We start from the raw sequence: 19,951 nt of genomic DNA, 5'->3' as shown, positions 1-19,951 counted from the left end.
AAGTCAATGTTCTTTTTCTCTCATTGCTTTCGTAGTTTAGAGAATATGTTTTTGGTTTGATCTCAGTTATGTTTTGTTGCTTTTGTGTTTAGTGACAGATTTAACTTTATGGTTGGTGAATGGCGTTCTATTTAATTGTGAGAACAGGTTAAACTTTGGGTACGAGATGCTTCGTGTCCAGCCAATGTTCTGCAGGTGTGTATCTCAGAAGATAAGTGCGGTGTTTATTTGCACAGCAGAAGCAAGTCCTTACCTCATCGTGCTGTCTGACTTTGGGTTGCAGCTTCGAGTAGATGCTGTAGCTGGGGAGAACCTAGAGGAGGGTAGCAAGGGAGATGTGAGGTCTAGCAGATCAGATCTTTGGGGAAAGACTGAAAAACAGAGGGTTGTTTTTGTTTCTTTAAAGGAGTGGGAATTGTCAAATTAGATGCAAAAAAAGACTGCAAATAGTTTGTTCTCCAGACTCATGGTTATTACTGCCAGAAGTAGAGTGTTTAAATGGTGACAGAGGAGGTCATTTTGAGTTACACAGTTTTCTTTATGGCTGGGGACAGAAGCATGAAAATAGACTTTCTTAGCTAACTTATACAAGTGCCCATTAGTAGATTCTGTCAGTTGCACAGGCAAATATATTTCAGGAGTGGTGGAAGATAGTTGATCCAGGTGTAGGGAAAGCAGTGATTCAGACAGCCTCATCTTCTTCCATACACTTCTATGGTTCACTCTTGGCAGGGCAGATTGAATACTAGAATGTAACCTTGAAATACTTGAGTTTAGTGGGGATGTTAAAAAGATTCCTGCTGATGATGGTTTTTTTCCCCCCAGAAGGCAGTGGGATTAACAGCTCTGTCCTGCAGTAGTTTGTTTGATTACACAGAACTTGCTTATTAGATCAGTATATTTAGAAAAGCTTTGGTGTCTCAGGGATTGCTTTCTATCTGTGTGGATATCCACAAATTGGTTGGATACAAAGTGTGTGGCTGTATTTTTGTGAATGTGTGTTAGTACTTGAGCTCTTAGGCTTTTTCTACTTGTAGTAGTTGTTGAACTGCAAAGTGTCTCTCTTAATGTTCTAATAATATCTTTCTTGATGCTTGTTGTAGCCAGGAAAGGCAGTTCTTTTGTTGCATCCAGTTGGCCAGATGAGAGAGCTCCCCTATTCTGCTTTGCTTTGTTATTTTTTAACAAGTTTATAGCTCAGTTTTATTAATTGTCGCACCGATAGAAAAGTTGCATGAAAGATTTGAGGGTGAATTTTGCTTAGGAGGGAATAGGATTTTGTATGTACTTGCAAAAGAGATAAAAGAGGGTTTCACAGTATGAAATGGATAGTTAAAGTCCAGCCTTACGTAGAACCTACAGGTTTTTCTCAGAGATACTTTTTGAATTTTTATGTAGCACGTTTCAATCTGAACAACCTGCTTGAAGAGCAGCAGTACAGTAGAAATGCCCTGTCAGAACGGTACTCCTGGATGACTAACGCTGCTCCCTGTGGCTGTGGTACATCAGGCAGTGCCCTGCCACCGAGAGGGGCACGCGTGGCCATTTTGTGTGCCTCCTGCCGTGTGCTCAGCCAGATCCGTGCTGTGCCACATGAGCACCACGTACAGCCTTCTGAAATTGATCCACTAACGCTGAAGAAAATTAGCATCACTTTTGCTGGGTTTGTTTTCCTCAGGATTAATGAGCTCGGCAAGGCATCTGGTGAGCTCCAAGCCCCTTACGAAGTAGGTGACAAAAAGAATGTGGTTTGGTAGAATAGTGCTAGTGTGGTGGGCTTGATTCTTGCTCCTCCCCACCTTGGTTTTTTAAGGCCATCTTTGTCCCATGAAATTACCACAAGGTGCCCTTCAGGTTTGGTTTGGTTTTTGTTCTGTATTTGAATGAGAACTCTCTATCTGACACCTTAAATCTTTGAGGCCTTAATTTTCCTGTTGCTCACTTGTAACAATCTTACTTGATTTCTCTGGGTTGCCTCTGGGTGTACAGTTCATAGAAATGTGTTGACGTGCCGTAGTTTTCCCAGTGTGCCAATGATGTGAAGGTCCTCCATGGGCTTCTTGTATAGTAGGTATACTTTCCCTGCAGCTTTGGCCACATGAGAGTCCTGGCTACAGGATTTTGTTTTCTGATATCTTAGATGATTTTCATAATTTTTATCTGTTTACACATCTCTATATGTGTACGCAGCTCCTTCATCACAGCCAGTACAGAACATAGCAGTATGTGTACAATCGACATGTCTTTTTCTTCCAGTTGCTCTTGAGCTTTTGGGGCTTACAGTGCAATCCTCATCTATCCTCCCGCACACAGCATCTTTTCAAAATGATGAAATCTGTATTTGTGCAACTGATTTCCTCTCCTGTGGCCAGTTCTGAAGTTATATGAGGCTGCTTGATGCAGAATTGCATGCCTTTTTTTCCTGTTTAAACTCCTTGCTGCAAGTGTTGGGTTTGTTACTCCACCTCTTTTAGTGTGTGTGTGTGTGTGTGTGTGTGTGTGTGTATTTATATTTATATATAGACAGCAGTGACTTTCTCAGTTCTTTCTGATAACATTATATAATTGTGGCCCCTGGCAAAAGGGAAAAAGATGATGGTCTGGTCAGATTTTAACCTACCTCCGTTGTCCAGAGGTGCTGTCCGTGCAGGCAGGAGCTGTCAAAGAGCAGCACTGCCAGCTGTCACCTGCCTTAGGAATTCCAACCCCTACCAACAGGAAGGCTCAGAATACAGAACCAGCTCTCTTCAACATGGAGCTTCTTGTACCATGCAGGTATCGTGCTTGGTGACAGTGAATTATCCACACTATTGGGACTGTAGTTGAGATCATACGAGTGTCTTTGGGCACTGAAGGAAGTGTTTGTTCTCCTAAGTTTCATATCAAGAGAGATACTGTCCTGCTATACTTGCACAACATCTACTATGAAAGGGAGATGGAATTTCTACGTGAGAGTTACCAGCTTTCTTTAAAATCTTGCACCTCGGAGGCAAGTTTGTTAGTGAACAATATGTACTTACTGATTAAAACTCTGCTGCATAATGAAGTTGCTAAGATGGTTTTTTCTTACTGAAAGAAGGGGGACGTCAGCAGTAATACCCTCACTGTTGTGTAGTGAGGCCTCTCAGACAGCATAGCCAGTAGTAAAGTTGTTGGTAAACCTGCTGCAATGTTGGAAATACTTCTCAAATGCAGTTACGTTGTGTCCGATCGGCATTTCATATCCACTTTATTTTGGATAACAGGATGGTTTTTGAGGGTAGATACAGAAGGCCTAGTTTCCTTCCCTCTCTGGCGCAAGTTACTTACTAATAATGTTTGAAAAGCACTGTAAAATCAACGTGAAATAAAACATGACTGTGACTTGAAGAAGTTGGTAGTATGTAGGTAGGTATCTGGAAGATCTGTGTGCTTGTGGCCTCAGCCTTTGAACTGGTATTGTAAATTTACTCATTAAGTCTTATTAGGCCAAACCTTCTCTACAATTTTATGTAGTGTGGATTTCAATTGGGGTCTTTAGCATCATCTGAAGTAGTTTTCAGAAATGATTTCTCTCAGTATTCTTGTAATTTGACTAGAATACTATTTGTTAGTGATAATAAATGATTGTGACTGAGCTTAAGCTTTTGTGGCTAGTTAGAAATTGATATAACTCATCTCAGTCTCTAGATTGAGCAGTCACAGGTTATAGATCTTGCAGCAGGTTTTATGTGATCAGTAGTTCTTTGGTTTAATCAGCTAAAGTCTGACTGAATGAAATGAAAATCTTTCTGCATTTTCTCCGATTTTCTGAAGCAGACCTTTCTTTACCACTATTCCATCACCACGTGTCTTCTATCTTGCTTATTTATTTGTTTTTAAAACCTTCCAAACTCTTTGTACAATGCATGGCGCGGAGCCAGTCCTACCTTGGAAGTTATTTCATTTTTCATGGTGCTGTTGGAGTTGGTAGGCAATCTGAGCTGCTGAGCTGAACATTAAATGCCATCCAGGAAAACATGGTTTCTATGGCAGTTTCTATTTGTGACTGTTTTCCAAAACTACGGGCAAATTACTTGTACCTGTTTTGTGTTGTTTTTGTTTTGTTTTGTAATTTTGATATCTGTTTAAGATAAGAACACAATGCCTCAGCTCCTTTATTGGATCATAGCCACACTTTATACTCTAGTTTCAACTGACAGTTTCAACTGTCTTACATTCTCTACCCATCTAGTAGAAAGCATGTGCACCATGTCATAACAGTTTAATGGTTGAATATTGTAAAGAGTATAGCAGATGATTTTTGTGGATTGATAACATGAGCTTTTGAATAGGTGCTGTTTATCTTTTCTAGGCAGTCTAATGAATTGTGTGCTCTGGCAAGGAGAGAGCAGACTGGGTTCTGTAGTCCAGGAGAGACTATGTTTTGTCAGTTTAATTAATGTGACCCAGCCTGTGTAAGAGGCCTGCTTGGCTAGCATTTGCTTCTTAGATCCAATTATTGTAATTAGCTAGTTGTTAGCTGCTGGCTTTCCATCACAAATATGACTTGTCTTCAGTGCTAACATATGTGGAGCAATAGTCTGGTGGATGCACAGTAGTTTAAGTTCACCTCTGTATGGGGTTCTCATTTGTTGCAAGTCTGTGGTAGTTACCTTTCTAGGACAAAATTGCATTCTTAAATTAGAATCATAAAAATTCAAATTAGAATCGTAGAATGGCCTGGGTTGAAAAGGACCACAATGATCATTTAGTTTCAACCCCCCCTGCTACGAGCAGGGTTGCCAACCAGCAGACCAGGCTGCCCAGAGCCATTAGTAGATATGTATAATTAGTAGATATGTATAAAAAGTTCCCCATGCCCCCTTTTTAATTTTTAGCCCTTGACAGTCTTGGGAGAAGTTTTAAAATTCATAAATGTAAATACAGTGAATTGTGTTAGAATTCCATCTGTGTGATCCTCATGACTACCACCATAATACCAAGGGGAATGAATACAACTAATAGTAATTGCAGCACCGAGGTCTGGAGGAATGTGGAATAAGAAATTAAGTTTGATGAAAGACACCCAAAGTTAACAATTTAAATGTCGGCTACGAACACCTCTTATTTTTCACACTCCTGTGTTCTGCTGTGGTAGAAAACATGTTGACTTTCTTTTTGCGGTGCTTGGAGGCAAACACTACTTAGCAGCGAGCAGCAAAGACGGTGATGCAGAAGCGGGGGACTGACTGCGAGCTGGAGCTGAACAGAAAGGCTGCTGCTTCCTGCTAGCCTCCATCCACTGACCTGTGGGTGCAGAGAGAGAAAAGGTGACTGCAGCAGCTGTAGCAGTCACAAGGTCCTCTGCCAAGCTATTTCAGCACACTAGAGTGGCAGAAAACTTACCTTCATGCAGAAGAGAGTTTCTTTCCTCATTTAGCGTACTGAGATGGTTCAGGCGACTAGGAACGTTTGAAGTATGAATTTCTTTTGTTTTAAGAGGAGGCAACCTGACAGGGAGGGGCCTGACAGATTGAAAGGCTGCTTATTCTGCTTCGAAAGAAGAGCTCAGTGGTGAGCAATGCCATTTGCCTTTAGAATTAAACTAAGGAGAAGACATGGATTGCCTGGATTGCAAATAAATGAGAGATGTCAGAATATTAAGTAAAAACTAAACGTTTATTATACCAGGATTTGATGTGATAAAAGTCTCCTGGTAAGGAAAGAAAGTCTTTAGTGAGTGTGCTTGCCTTACAGGGGTGTAGTGGAAATGCTGAGTCACGGCCTGAAGCAGTGATTGAGCACCTGGTGGGAAGTCAGGGCCAACCCTTGGAGCTCAGCTACATGCAGTGCACCTGAGTGACCTGAAGGGCTGGAGCCAGGATCCATCCCTTCACAGACCTCAGGTAAGGGTTGGCAGTGGAGGCAAGGGGATCTTGCTGGAGATCTCTGTGTACCTCAAGTGTTCTAAGGGTAAGCAGGTTCTTTCCTTAACTTCTATATCCACTGCTGCCCTGTTTGAGCATATCCTCACCTGCTACAGCCTAGGACTTTACTACTATGTTGCTGTGCTTACCGTTGCGTTACAGTGTTACAAGGTGGAACAGTTACTCAGCAGTTCTAATGTTGATTGTTTCTTCTGTTAACTCCTCGTTAATGGTGAGACTGATACATGAGCATTAAGGTGGTCAGATGTTTTCTAGGTTTTTTTTTTTTGGAGCAGGGAGGGAGTTGTTGGGGATTTTGTTTACAGGCATAATGCTGCCATAAACACAGTTGTATATTTTTCCACTTTTGTGGAAAGAGACCTTTTCTCTTGGCTACAGTAATGTCTGTAGATACTAATGTCTGTAACTTGTTTACTCTCCTGTGAGTGTAAATTTCCACAGACTCATTCTGAACTATCTAGCTAACTGACAATAAAAATACACTGTCAAAGTTGGTTTCTCAGACATTTTATAGGAGTTGCAGTGAAATGATTTGCAAATGTGAGTACTGAATTCGGCAAGATAAACTAGAAAAGGCAGTCTCTGTGTTAGCATTTGTCGCTTCTATAAAATCCTGTGTGAATCTCATTGCACGCTGGTTTTTGATTCAATGAAATTTTTCCTCTGCTCATGTTTTTCATCATGCTTGTTTTAGATTTTTTTCTTACTTTTTTTTTTTTTTTTTTTTTTTTTTTTTAAACCACAGAAAATATGATAAGCATAAGGAGCTGTCAGAGCAAGAAAAATGCAAAACTGAGCAGAGTGTCTGAGTTAAGAGAAGCTTCTCTTGAGAGATGGAGACAAGCTAGAACCGGAGGGAAGACTATCTTGCTCACTCTATGTGCACATTACATTCCAGTGTATGAGTGCAGAACAGGGAAAGTGGGCTTTGTAAGAGGAAGGGAGAGTGCTAGCACTGCTCTGGGTTGTTGAGTGGAGAACAGATCTCAGGAGAAGATACCAAAATGTAAGAAAGGGGCAGCAGTGTTTTTTTCATTATCTGGGGAAATACAAGTTCTCTTGTTGTGCTCACCCTAAGGTGGGGTTCAGAGTTACTCCCATTGCTGTGTCCCCTCGCCTGCCTTAACTCCAATCCTTCATTTTCAAGCTAGTGAAGTCCATCTAAGAATGACTTCAGACATGACAGCTTTCTAAAAGCAGTTTCTGACAAGTGGGCACTAGCCCAGAAGGCTAAACAATTGCATGGGTTCTGTGAGAAAGAAGCCTGGAGGGACTGATTAGAGCAGTACTAGAGAGGTGTTAATGAATTCTGTCCTCATTGTAAAGCCATTTTGAAATCAAATTCGTCAATAGCTGCTTTGTCCCATTAAAGTACCATCCATCATTGCCAATTGTGATAATCCAAATGCAGGACATACCGTTTCTGTGCAAAGAATGACTTTTTTTTGGTTGTTTATGGAATATATTCAAACTTCCAGGTGTCTTCTACCAAATGTGAATGTGGAGGTTACAGTTGGGATGTGCTGCAAGATTTGAGTTCTGATATCAGATGCAAAAGATAGAGAAGACATTTCACTTTATGTTTTCTCGAGCAGTGCATATTTTGACAAGCAGCAAAGAATGCAAAAATAACTTTATGGCTTATAGTCTTTCACGTTGCAGAGCTGTCGTGTTTGCTGAATAGAATGGATTTGGGCTCCTATGTATCTGACTTGCCTCTGGCTTGAAATAGGTTGTCATCTTTTCATTACATTGCAAGAGAGTGCTTATTTGTGAAATTAATGCACGGTTATCCACAATGGGCAGATACAAGCTGATGTATTCCAGAGCATCTGGAATATCTCCAGTCTTCTATCTGTCTGTATCCCTGTCAGCCTCTGTCAGCTTCTTTCTGTCAGCAGCACTAAAAGGAGAATCAAGTCTCATCTCGTGACAGAGAATAACCTTAACCTAATGCTACCAAAGAAGACAGAGACTTTAAAAAATAAAAAATAAAGAGATCAGGTTATCCTAGATGCACAGGATTCATTACTTTTTTTGTGGAGCTGTAATGAAACAGTGTCTCAAAAAAAAAAAAAAAAACAACCATGCTGCTTCCCGTGGATTGTGGCTGGACTTGTACATGGACAATATTGTGTGCATTGCAGATCAACTTCAGGATACATCAGTGTTTCTAGCACCTCTCTTAGGCTGGCAACAGGTTATGTATTTCTGCAAGATACTTGGCAGTAATTTTTTTTACAGTAATCCCTTTATCTGCATTTTATGCATGCCTTCTCTAGAACTAGAAGAAAACTGCACAAATCTGCTGGCCATCGAGAAAGAGTAGATGTTATTTTTCTCTTGCCCATGGTAGAACTCACATCTGTGTGATACGTATGCTGGGGACATGGTATGTGAAAGTCTCTTGTCTGTGACTGTGCATGATGCAGACTGAGTTGGGGCAGGATATCTGAGCAAGCAAGTTTACAAGGAGGAGAGGAGAGTGCTGGCTGTGCAAGTGCAGCCCTTAATGGCTTAATTCCTGAGAGCAGGAAGTTAGGGGTGCTGTGTGCAGAAGCAGACATCTTGGTGTCACAGCAGGTAACTTGCACCGGGCAGCAGGTCTGAACTCCCGCCAGAGAAGGGTTTAAGTTCATTCAATTAAATTGGAGTTGTTGTAGGTCCTGCACAACAGAATGCAGTATGCATGCATGGGTGTTGAGTCTCAAGGAGGATTAGCTACCCAGATGAGGGATGCTCTGGACACAAATAACAGTATATAAATATATTCACTGATACAGAATGCCAGAAGGTAGCTTTATGTAAGTAGTACTAGTTATCATGTGCAGGGAAATTGTGAAGCTTGGAAATTTGCTGTGTCCCATGCTCTTATGCATGCCTGGTTACGGCTAGTGCATGCTGGTCAGTACAAGACTTGTGAGAGCTTTTCAGCTTGTCAAAAGGCTGTTGATGTATAAGGCACTTAAGATAGGTTTTCCATTTCTGTGAGCAACAAGTAATGATTCAGTGCCGTGGCTGACTTTGATAAATTTCAGTGTACTCCTAACTATGAGTTGCCTTTCTAAGATAATAGAAATCCATGCTGTTTCCCTGCAAGATTCATTTGTGAAAAGCTCTTACTTCAGTGCTCAGAAGGTAATACAGTAGGTAATTCAGGGCACCATTTCCAGCCACTCTGAGCAATATATGACTTAAACTTCAGTTTCTTCAGATGGTGCAGTCCAGTAGCTGGCAGAAAATTAAAATAAATAAATAAATAAAAATTGTTAGTCATTAATTTTTTGCTCTTGTCCTGGTAATAATTTAACAGGAAAATTTCTGCCCTCTGTTTGAGGCTGTTGGACTTTCTTGCTGAGTTCTCTTCGGTAGCACACTTCCTATGTGCATTTTATTGTGGCTTTGTTAACAATTATTTTTGTATTCAGTAGCTTCTCTGTGTGAGGGAACATTCTGATCATTTCACACGAAGTAGAAAATAACCTATGAGCCAAGAAGTTGATTTTCAGTCTTCAAAAGAAGTATTTGGAAACTCATCTGGCAGGTGAAGCATTTTCTCTCCCTGTCGTTACCAGACATTAAGTGTAGTAAGTTACTGATATTAAGATATAATAAATGTTGAGGGTGACTTCTGTGGGTAGAGTTGCCAGAGTGAATAAGAAAAGTTACATAAAACAGCAATGAAACCTTTATTCTGAGATATTCTTTCTTAGTTTGACATAAATTTTCTGTATACACCATGAGGTTAATGGCATGTTAACATTTATGCAGTAACCAAACATCAAAAACTCTTATACTGAACACATTAATTGACATGGGGAACTAATGCTAGCTCGTTCTCTTCACCAAGCATGTGCCCACCTCTTGCCATCTTTGAAAAAACATTAGCAAACTGCAGAAATTCTGCTGTTTGCTGCTGCTTAGCTATCCTAGCTTCAACATGATACATTGATTCTAAGTTGACTAAGGAAGCTGACTTCGACAGTTGCTTTAAGAGAATCTACCTACAGGGTATTTGAGTATCGCACTCTTTGTTTGACGTTCAGCTGTTCCTAAATTAGGCCAGGAGTTATTCCATACTACATGCTGTAGGCTGTAAAGCCTTGGGGAGTGGCAGCTGCTAAAGGCTTGCTGGGCATCAGCCAGCAAGGTAGTGAGACCTCGCGTTGTTGGCAGGCAGTTGGTGTTGTTGAGCATCACCTTGATTACCCAGGTAGCATATGAGCTCTGCATTTTGAGTGAACATCTCAAGTTTTACCTAGTAAAACTTGTATCGATCCAACTTGAGTTGGTCCCTGTTATTGGTATGTACTTGCATCTTCTTTTTGAAGAGGTAAGTTGTCATAATTTGTATGTCCAGACCCAGTCTTGAGTATGTATATATTATAATGCATGAAATAGGTATGAGTTAAACTAAAAGACATATAGGAATCCTTAAAATTCCCTTGGAAGAAGCACTGTATTTTTATTTGTATTTTTTATTTTGGTCTATAATAATTAATTCTTACAATATTTTATTTTTGTTTTTTCTTTTTAATGAATTTTCTGACCAGCAGTAGCTGTGAGGAAGTAATTCTTCTCTTTTTCTCCCTCTTCCCCCCAGTAAATTTCTGAATTTGTTTGGGCTAAAATAGCTGCTTAAATATGTGTAATGCTATTTTTTTTTTTTTTAACCTAATTTGAATAGTGCATTGGTGCCCTTATAGGTGTTAGGATTAGAATTCATAGTGTTATTTCCCTATACTAGTCTCCAAGTCCTGAAGACACTGAAAAATATGTAATGACCTGAGTTATTTCATATTGCAATTCCATGTCTCTCTGAGCAGGTAACTGTCTCTTTCAAATCACATCCAAGTTCATTTAAAAAGAAAAAACAACTTGCAAGGTGGAGGAATGTACAATTCACGTTATAGAAAGTGCTTATGATCAAGAAATAAAACACTAGGTCTGGATTATGTGAATGCTGTTGACGTGGATTGCTTATGACTTAAAAGAACTCCACTAAACTTTGTAACCCAACTTCTATCGTACTACAGAGCCTTGCAAGAAAAGTACTTAATATAGTTTTGATAAACATAAAAAAATAGAACATCAGAAGTTTTTTTGTTCAATGGTTTGTGAATTTTAAAGCCAAATTTATTGTATCAGGGAAGCAAGCTGTATGCTACTGACAGTGGATGATCCGAATAGCATTGTACGTTCTACCTGATATCCTAATTTTTTATGGGCTTCTGTTATTAAATATCTAGGAAATATAGATTGTTTTGGTTTAGGGCTGATTCTGTAGACTGTCTAGGATTTAATTCAGTTAAAATATTTAATTTTCTATTTTAGGTGTGGAATATCAAACAGATGATTAAATTAACACAAGAACATATAGAAGCGCTGTTAGACAAGTTTGGAGGAGAACACAACCCACCATCAATATATTTAGAGGTAAGTTTGTGCACAAATGAATGAGGTTAGATTATTGTGTGATATCTGCATCTTTATGTAAAGCATCCTATGTTAAATATAACTGTAGTAAGAGTACATTCTCCCCATCTTCTTGAAACCTAACTCTCTTTCTGTGGAGATAGAAGGGAACTGTGTGGGATTTCTGATATTTATCAGTAAGGGAAGATCAGTAGCGTGTTCTAGCAGTTATGCTTGTGCAACTGAAATATAAGACATCCTTTTTGGTGCAAGGGGGAAAAATTATGGGTGCTTGTATAGTACAGAAATGCATGTTCTGTTATTACAAGTCATATGTGTAACTAGCAACAGGACTAGAGGGAATGGCCTCAAATTGCACTGGGGGGGACATTTAGGTTGGATGTTAGGAAATACTTCTCCAAGAGAGCGGTCAGGTGCTGGAGTTGCTGTCCCAGGAGGTATTCAGGAAACATTTAGATGTTGTAATGAGGGACAGGGTTAGTGGGAAATATATGTGACAGGAGGAGAGTTCGACTGAATGATCTTAGATGTCTTTCCCAACATTGGTGATTCTATGATTCTGTACACACGTGAAGGCATAGGACTATCTTTGCCTTTAAAGCAGTTGCCTTGTTTTTTTTTTCCATTTCAAGTACAGTTATGTAGAATCCAAAAGTTGTTATTGGTAGAAGGAACCTTTCTTATAGAATTGTAGGGAGGAAGAAATAGTTTTCTACTGTACTTGATTTATAAACTAATTACAGAGTAAATCTTTTTTTCATTACTCAAAATTCATTAAATTGTGTTGAATTTCATGACACACATGAAACAGTCCATTAAGGACCATAGAAAGCCTATAAAAGACCATGTGCACAAGTTACATCATCTGTTAGGAACTGAATGAGTATCACTTGCTCCAAAACCTGCCCTCTTCTTGTTTCTTTCAAGTATTGAAATAACTGGAAGTCAAGCAGACTTATTTTGCAGTCTCTTCAATTGTAATTGCTGCCCAAAGGCACTGAGTAATTAAAGATCCCATTATTTGACATATTTCTAGCTTTTATTGTAATATGTGAGAGCAGGACAGTAACATGATTGTACAAATGTTGACAAAATGTCCTTAAAAGTTAAGGTCAAATTAGACCCTCTGTACTCCCTTTATTTGATGTGAAATGGAAGTATTGAATGAGCATTCATAGCTATTTTAACCACTCAGTGGGACGTAAATACGCCTGTTTTCACACGCACCTATTCATTCCATATCTTTGGATTTGATATTGCTGTGTATATGTTGGTTTTATTTAGTAATAGATCAAACTGGAATAATAATAAGTCCAATGTCTACTAAGTCTGGATTTCAGGTAACGAAAAGATTAGTTTCTTTACAGTCATTCTTTCTTTTTCTTGTAAAGAAATAAAAACTGAGATCCCTCTGCTGGAAGCCTTTAGATTGTTCCATAGCTCATTGATATGATAGAGGACATTTACAGTAGTAAGTCTTTACCCAGAAAATGTAAAGAGCCTGCTAAGTCTGAAATGTTTCACGATAGCGAATCATCAGGCTTAAAGTAGGTTTTTAAGTTTGATGGCTGCTTGTGTAGCTGAGACAAAGCAGCAACTCAAGTTCATCAGTGGAATATACAAACCTTGCAGAACAGACCATGGTATTTCCTTACCACAGTGAGTTGTGCTGGAGACTGACATGAAGTGAGTCTCACGACAAGTAATGCTACTTCTTCAGTTATTTTATTCTATGAAAAAAGAGCCTACCATCATTGAAATGAAAAGAGTTGGTTTTTCCCCAACTCTTTGTTCTATGGCTCCTCTGCTTCCTTTGCTCAGATATTTGCAGTACCTAAGATATTTTGAGACAATCTAAGAGGAAAATGTTCTGGTTTTGCTGAATTTGCCAACCAGTTGTATATTGAATGTGATTATGGTGAAGTCCCATGAGTCCCAGATACGTGGTTAGAGTTAGGGAAGGGAAATAGTTTACAGCTGTGAGCCAAGAGCCTAGAGATAGAGGTGAGTGAGAGGGGAACATAGAGGTATGGATGATCATCAGTTTGGATTAAATTAGCCTCAGATTGATGGAAGTGAGTAGCATTGAATGTGCAAACCAGTCATTTGTGTACTGTGTAGATTTCCTGCAGTAGAACTTAAGTGTGAGGGAAGGAAAAGAAATACATTACCAGGTAACATGATGCAAGACAGAAACAAGATCACTGTTTTCTTTTGACAGTTCATTTCAGCTGAGCAACAGTTATCTATCTGGTGTGTCCTTTCTGTGCCCTGCTAGTCTTTTTGGCTTGACCAAGAACAAAGACTGCTGCTTTTTTCAGAATTTACTTTGCAGCCATTTATCCGAGTGTAGTCTGCCACTGCTAGAGCTAATAGTTCAACTTTCTGCACTCATCTCCTTATCAGAAGAAGGACCAGACCAATCCTGGCTGCAGGATGGAAGGATGAAGTTGTATGTAAAAAGCTGTGAATGTAGTTTGATAAAGCAGTGAAGAACATTTCCTTCCAGAAATTGCAGAACTAAGAGAATACAGTAGTTTTTATATGCATAAAAAGAACAGGAAATTATGCAGAACACACGTGGGTAGCTTAAGCAGTTCAATTGATAACTCATCCTTCTGACATCCATTAGAAATAGCAAAGTACCTGTGCACAGAGCTGCTGGGTGCTGTTGGGCTTTTTGCTCAGTTTCTGTACCTGGGCATCACCGCTGACTTCTGTACATGGTTTCCACCTTCCCCCAGAGCTTTACACCTTGGTCTTGTCACTGTTCAAGCACATACAAGTATACTCTTGAACAGGAAAGCACTGTAACTTAAACTCTGTACAGCCTTTTCTGATTTGTTACGTACTCTTTTGCCAAAGTCTCATTTTTTTTTCTGTACAATGCAATATTACCTTGCTTTCACCAAAATGTATTTGTATAATTTCTGTCATATTGATGATGTCACTTACCTGTTTCCTTCCATTGCTCGGATCATCTCAATTCTTCATGAAATGTGTGCAGCACTTAAGGACTTCTGTGGACTGTGTTGATCATCTCTGATGGGGCTATCAGTAATAATGTCTGTTTTTCTTATACAAAGATGGAATTATCCAAAACTAATTGCTGGATAAGAACCTGCAACTGAACATATTTCTTTCACCCATGTTGCCTTTTGCTGTTGTAGACTAGATGTTTGTTATTGTATTGCTTTCTTCAAAACCATGGCTTTTTGATAGCTACTGAAGGTCTGACAGCTGGTATTTTCTGATGAGTTCCATAGGATTTGTTCTTTTCTTTTGAGTGCTCCTATGGCTTATATCTTTTGTTTCTTATGCCTCTTAGCACCTGCTGAACTTTAAAGGACTTAAAGCACCTGATATAATGGCTCCTGGCCTGTAGTGGTACTGCCTCTATAGACCTGTCAAGTAAAGTTGTAATTGAGTCTGGTTACCAAAGAGCATTTCCATTAAAAGAAATAAAAGGTGTAGAAAGTGCCCATAGGAGATCTGAAGAACTGGATAAAAAAAATTCTGAAAACATACAAAGAATTTAAGTGAATTATTTTTGCATTGAATGTAAGATCTACACCTTGTTTAAAAATAAAAATGAATTTGTGTTTCGGAGTTGCTCAAGAAAATAGGTGCTAATGAGATTTTAATTCTGTGCTTGTCTGAGCAAGTGAGGAGACGCACAAAAAGTGTGACAGGTTTTTTAATTTGGAGGATGGAGTTTGATGAGTTTTACATAAGAAGAATTTTAAAACTGACAGCTATTGTTGCAGCCATCACTTCAGGATTTGTCAATTGACTATGAAAGAAGAATGGATTACCTGAAATACTGAAAGTAATTGACACTATGTTGAGTTCAGCATATATTTAATTACTCCTGCAAGAGGTATACTCAGAGTCACCCTGCTTTGATCTGTCACTCCTTACTGATGGTCTTAAAAAAGGATTCTGAGCACCTGGAGTAGGGCCTTCAAATCTGTGTGTGTTACTGTGTCCAGCTCCTAGGAGTGGAAGAAATAGCATGAAGCTGTAGGGTAGCACCTACTTGTCTCCCTTCTCTCAGCACTGGAAAGAAGGAGCTGGGGAAGGAGAGTGAAACCATTGTGATACAGGGATAGGGAACTAAGTGGACAGATGATAGAAAAGAACACTCCTCATTAACCATACAATTTTCTTCTAATGGCTGTAATTAGTAATAGCTTTGGGCATCTTATCAAGGCTTTCTAATCTGAGTACAAGAAAAACATTTCTGCTTGTTCTGGATGGAAGAAATAATTAATGGATTAAGCATTGGCTGTATTAAAAGCTAAGTATGGCTTCTGGAATGTAGATAAAATCCTTTCTTAGGTAATCATAGCTCTTAATGCCTTCCCCTGTGTGAGATGCTTCTCAGATCTAACAGACCCCTGGAAATAACTGTCAAACGTTTGAAGTAACTGCTTGACTCAGTATGGGTAGAAATAGCATTAATAACACTTTTCTTCTAGAAAAGAGGCTGTAGGGGCTCTTTGACAGATTCTACCACATTTTTGTAAGTACTCTGTATTGCAGCAGCTGAAAACATCAATGATTTCTATCTTCCCACATACTTTCTCACTGTGTTATATCTGTCCTTGAGATGATGTTTCCCAAAATACAGTTTGTGATTCACTGTGGAAAAACCCTTTTCCTAAAGATTTATCTAAGCACTGTAAATAGTGGAAATCTTTACTGCAGACAACTTGAATACTATGATACTGGGAAGTCCTGGGTTGCAGTTGCAAACATTTTAAAAATGTGGGGTTGTACAGTCTTCTGTGATCAAATAAGCCTTTTTCATCTCTACCAACAAAATACTGATGAAAAGGGCAACACGAGTTAGGGGAAAAAAAATAAAGATCTGGACATTTCTAATGCTATGTGAAAGTAAACATTGTTTGTAAACTGAAAGAACATACATAGATCCAAAGTGGCCAAAAGCAATTGGCTTTAATTTAAAAAGGCAGGTATAGCAGTTGGACAGACCAATGCAACGAGAAAGGCATTGTAACAAGGGTGTGATGACAGAAGGACCAGTGCAATAGAAAGGTGCTATAATGGAAGGAAAGAAAACTGTTCCCTCATATCAGAATGTTGTAGGTTCACAGGGGAGAGCCTCACCAGGGAGGGATCTCCAGAAAGAGATTCTTCCCCAGTGGCAGTCAGCTCTTACATGAGGTGTAAGAGAGGTTCAGCCAGGCTCCCCCCCTTCCTGTCTCACAGGTGAATTACCTTCACCGGTGCTCCCTGGGCTGACCTGGTCCTTTCCCCAGGTGAGCAATCAGTGGTTCAGGCCGTGACTCAACAGTTCCCACACAGAGGGAAGGAAAGGTTAACAAACAGGATTGTTCCAGACTCTCTATTACGGTTCAAGAGCCCTTATTTAAAATTCCAAAATGTCATATCTTTCTTATCTTATTATATTTTAACATCACCTGTGACAAATTTCTCTGAGAACTTAATTTAGCTGTACTGACCCATTAAAATGGAAACAGCTGCTCACAAAATGAGGTTGCATATTGTGCCTGTACTTTCCTTCAGCTGTCAGTGCAAGAGCAAGCTGCGCAGCACCTGAATGCCAAAAGGTCAGGCAAAATAAAGCAATGTACAAATACATAGGTGGAATGATATCGGTATCAAATAGGTTTCAAAGCTCTGTCAGCCTTTTATTGTTACAGAAATTTTCTTCTTTCCTAGCCTAGCTATTGGAAGCAAGTGAAAATGAGAATGATGGTACTAGAGAGATGCCTATCCCTAACTGGTGTGGTTTTTCTAGTTTATGTCTAATTCTCCAGGGAAAGTTTGATCCAGAGGCCTTGCTGCTGCCATTTTTGAGAGTTTGGCTGTTGAATTTTGAGAGTGTATTTCATTCCTTGTTGCTGTATTACTATAAATTTATTAAAGAAGATTGCTGATCTAGAGTGCGTTTTATGCATCAGCAGGCAGATACAGTCTGAAATGGATTGTAATGATGACTCTGGTTATTTCAAACTGCTGGTGGTATTCAAAGAAAATATTTACACTAGGAAACTTAGTGGCTCCATGGAGAGATTCACATGAACTTTCACCAGGCTCCTAGCACAAGTTGATCAAATACATTGGACTCAAACTGGAGTGTCTAAAGTTAGTCTAAGAACAGATTTAGGCATCTTACTAAATGCAGAAATCCTGATCTACGTTGCTGTCTATCTTCAGCTATTATTTAACTTCAGTGAGATTTGCATTTGATCAACAATCTAAAAGGTTGGACATCTTTTCAATAGAAATACAATCTGACAGCCTGGAAGCTGTCATTTAGGCTTCTAAAATCCTTAGAATGTATGGACACTACCTAAAAAATGATTGGGGAAGGGAGAGAAAACGATAAAACCACTTGGTGTGCTGGAGCTTAGACTAAATTTCTAATTATGTGAGAAGGAAGAAGGAGAAACCATGTTTTGCTACCTGGCTTTGTCCTAGGTACATTTTTTTAAATACCTGACTTGTTATTTTTACTTTTCTTAAATGTTTTAAATGGAATGTATAGCCTGGTTGCAGCCTGTGGAAGCAAATTTCAAATATAACATGAATAATAAGTAATGTAAAAATACTCATGTTTTTGAGGAAATCCCTTGTCTGTGTAATCTTAGCACAGCTGTGTATCATAACTTCTGTTGGCTTCTGAAGTCAGTTCTAATTCTATCAATATGTTGCAACATTTAAGTAGTAACTTTATTTTTTTTTCAGCTCTGCTGCTTGTGAGCAAGCAGTTGTCATCCTGTGGCACGTATGTAGATTGCATGTAGGAATTTCTTATGCTTCAGATGAACTTGGCAGATTACCAGGCCTGTGTACGTTTTATTTAAAGTTTCAGGAATATTCTCTCATGACTTGCATACATACTGATACGCAATGTAATTAAAATCAACTTTTCCTTCTAGCTTAGATAACTATAGAGTTGCTTGTAAATTTAAATGGTGCACCAGTTTAAATCTAGTATTCAGCTTTTAGCATATATCTTTTCTGTAACTTACAGAAATACTGCAAATTGACACAAAATTGGGAGCCTTCTAATGATACAGTGCACAAACGTGTTTGTTGTGAATAATATACATGATTAAAGACACTTTGTTTTTTTGGAGTGAACCAACAGAATCCCAACGGCAGCAACAAGCACAACAGCAAAGATGAACTCAGAATTTTGTGCCTTGAATGGAATGCCTGAATAGCACCTTTACTTCTGAAGTGCCAGTAAAATACTTCATTCCATTAGTTATGAGAATGTTCTGCATAATCTTTTTTTCTATAGTAGATAAAGTACAAACTAACTAAATAGATTTGTGCTTCAGAAACTAGTGATGTTAGAAATCAGCATCAAGGTCAATCTGTAGGACCTTACCTGACTTGAAGACTTGATGTACGTCAGCTAATATGGCCTGTAATGTCAGTAGGCCAACTGTGTGGCACAAACTGCTTTCAAATACTTTGCCATAGATCATTTTTGCTTTTTTTACACTCCTTAAATTTAAGTCAGTCAGACAATTCTGTTTTGACTTGGTGCTGCTCTCTCTGTCATCAGCTGGTACTGATGTCTCACCAAAGTGCTTAATTTTTAAAAATGAGATTCATTGGAGCTATTCTGTTTCTGCTACATGAACCATTGCAGCTTCTATGTAAAAATAGTTGTTTTTTAAAGAAAAGAAAAACATATTTGAAGGATAATAGTAGATTTCTGCTTTCTTGGTGTTCTGTTGCTAGATCTGCTGTGACATTGGGTTACAACACAATATTTTGGAGAATTCACCCCCATTTAAAGAACAGAAAAAAAAAAAAAAAAGCTTTTCATGCAAAGTCCAATGGTATAGAATCCAAACCCAGCAACAGTTCCCAGTTTTCTATGCTCATTGTTTATGCATTTAAGAAAAATCATTTGACTTTTGAATTGCATTAGTGACAGATGGAGCTGCCGGTACCAACATTGTAGGATTGGGCATTTTGAAAGATGCGTGGAACTCTGTGAAGGAACGGAGCCCACAAGTGTCCGGAAGTGGTGTAACGTTGCATGTGTTAGTACAAACAATCTTTTGCAATGTTCATGAGAAAAGGAAGTAAGTATTTAGAAAAGTATCGGTGAAATGACAGTAGTTTGTGACTCTTAATTTTTGTTTACTGAAAACAGTTCTTGACACATGGAACTCTTACTGGAATTTACATGAAAAGCTGTTCCTGGAAGTAAGAGTGAGGTGCTTATGTTACTATACTGCCAAAAAATGCCATTATTTATAATCGTGTGACTTTCAAATTTACTTTTCACGGTAGGATGAAAATGTTTTGGCTTTACGTCACAGAGTTTGTGGTCTATTCATGAAACCCTAGACACTTTCAGTTCTTAAAAGGAATTGCAAGCGATTCTCAGTTTTCCTGCAACATTTAGGGTTCAGAATTGTGGTCTTCACCATTACCCTTTAAGCAGCTTTTTCTTTCTTAGTCCCCACTGTCAAATTACTGTTCTCTTTGTTAATGCAATTGGTATGATAATGCAAATTTTGTGAGTGAGTCTATCCTGAGGGATATTAAACCTTCTTCAAAAGAGAGAGGCCAATCACTGTTTGTTT

At 38.8% G+C, this 19,951-nt stretch overlaps 1 protein-coding gene across 4 annotated transcripts in view; it reads left to right on the top strand.

Annotated features, from left to right (window-relative positions):
- The window catches only part of BRAF (B-Raf proto-oncogene, serine/threonine kinase), a 74,622-nt gene that overhangs the window by 3,612 nt on the left and 51,059 nt on the right, over positions 1 to 19,951 (top strand). For 3 of the 4 annotated variants that reach the window (XM_042889471.1, XM_042889473.1, XM_042889472.1), the window contains exon 2: positions 11,244 to 11,345. In XM_042889471.1, the coding sequence (XP_042745405.1) occupies positions 11,244 to 11,345 (102 nt within the window). Of the gene's footprint in view, positions 1 to 11,243; positions 11,346 to 19,293; positions 19,445 to 19,951 lie in introns of those variants that run through there. The other variant, XM_042889474.1, reaches the window with a different exon arrangement.

The sequence above is a fragment of the Lagopus leucura genome, unplaced genomic scaffold (genome assembly GCF_019238085.1).
Source record: "Lagopus leucura isolate 7727_CA_CO unplaced genomic scaffold, USGS_WTPT01 Super-Scaffold_100159, whole genome shotgun sequence".
Lineage (NCBI taxonomy): Eukaryota > Metazoa > Chordata > Aves > Galliformes > Phasianidae > Lagopus > Lagopus leucura.
Note: the sequence above shows the minus strand (reverse complement) of the source record. Positions and strands in the feature narration are given on the sequence as shown.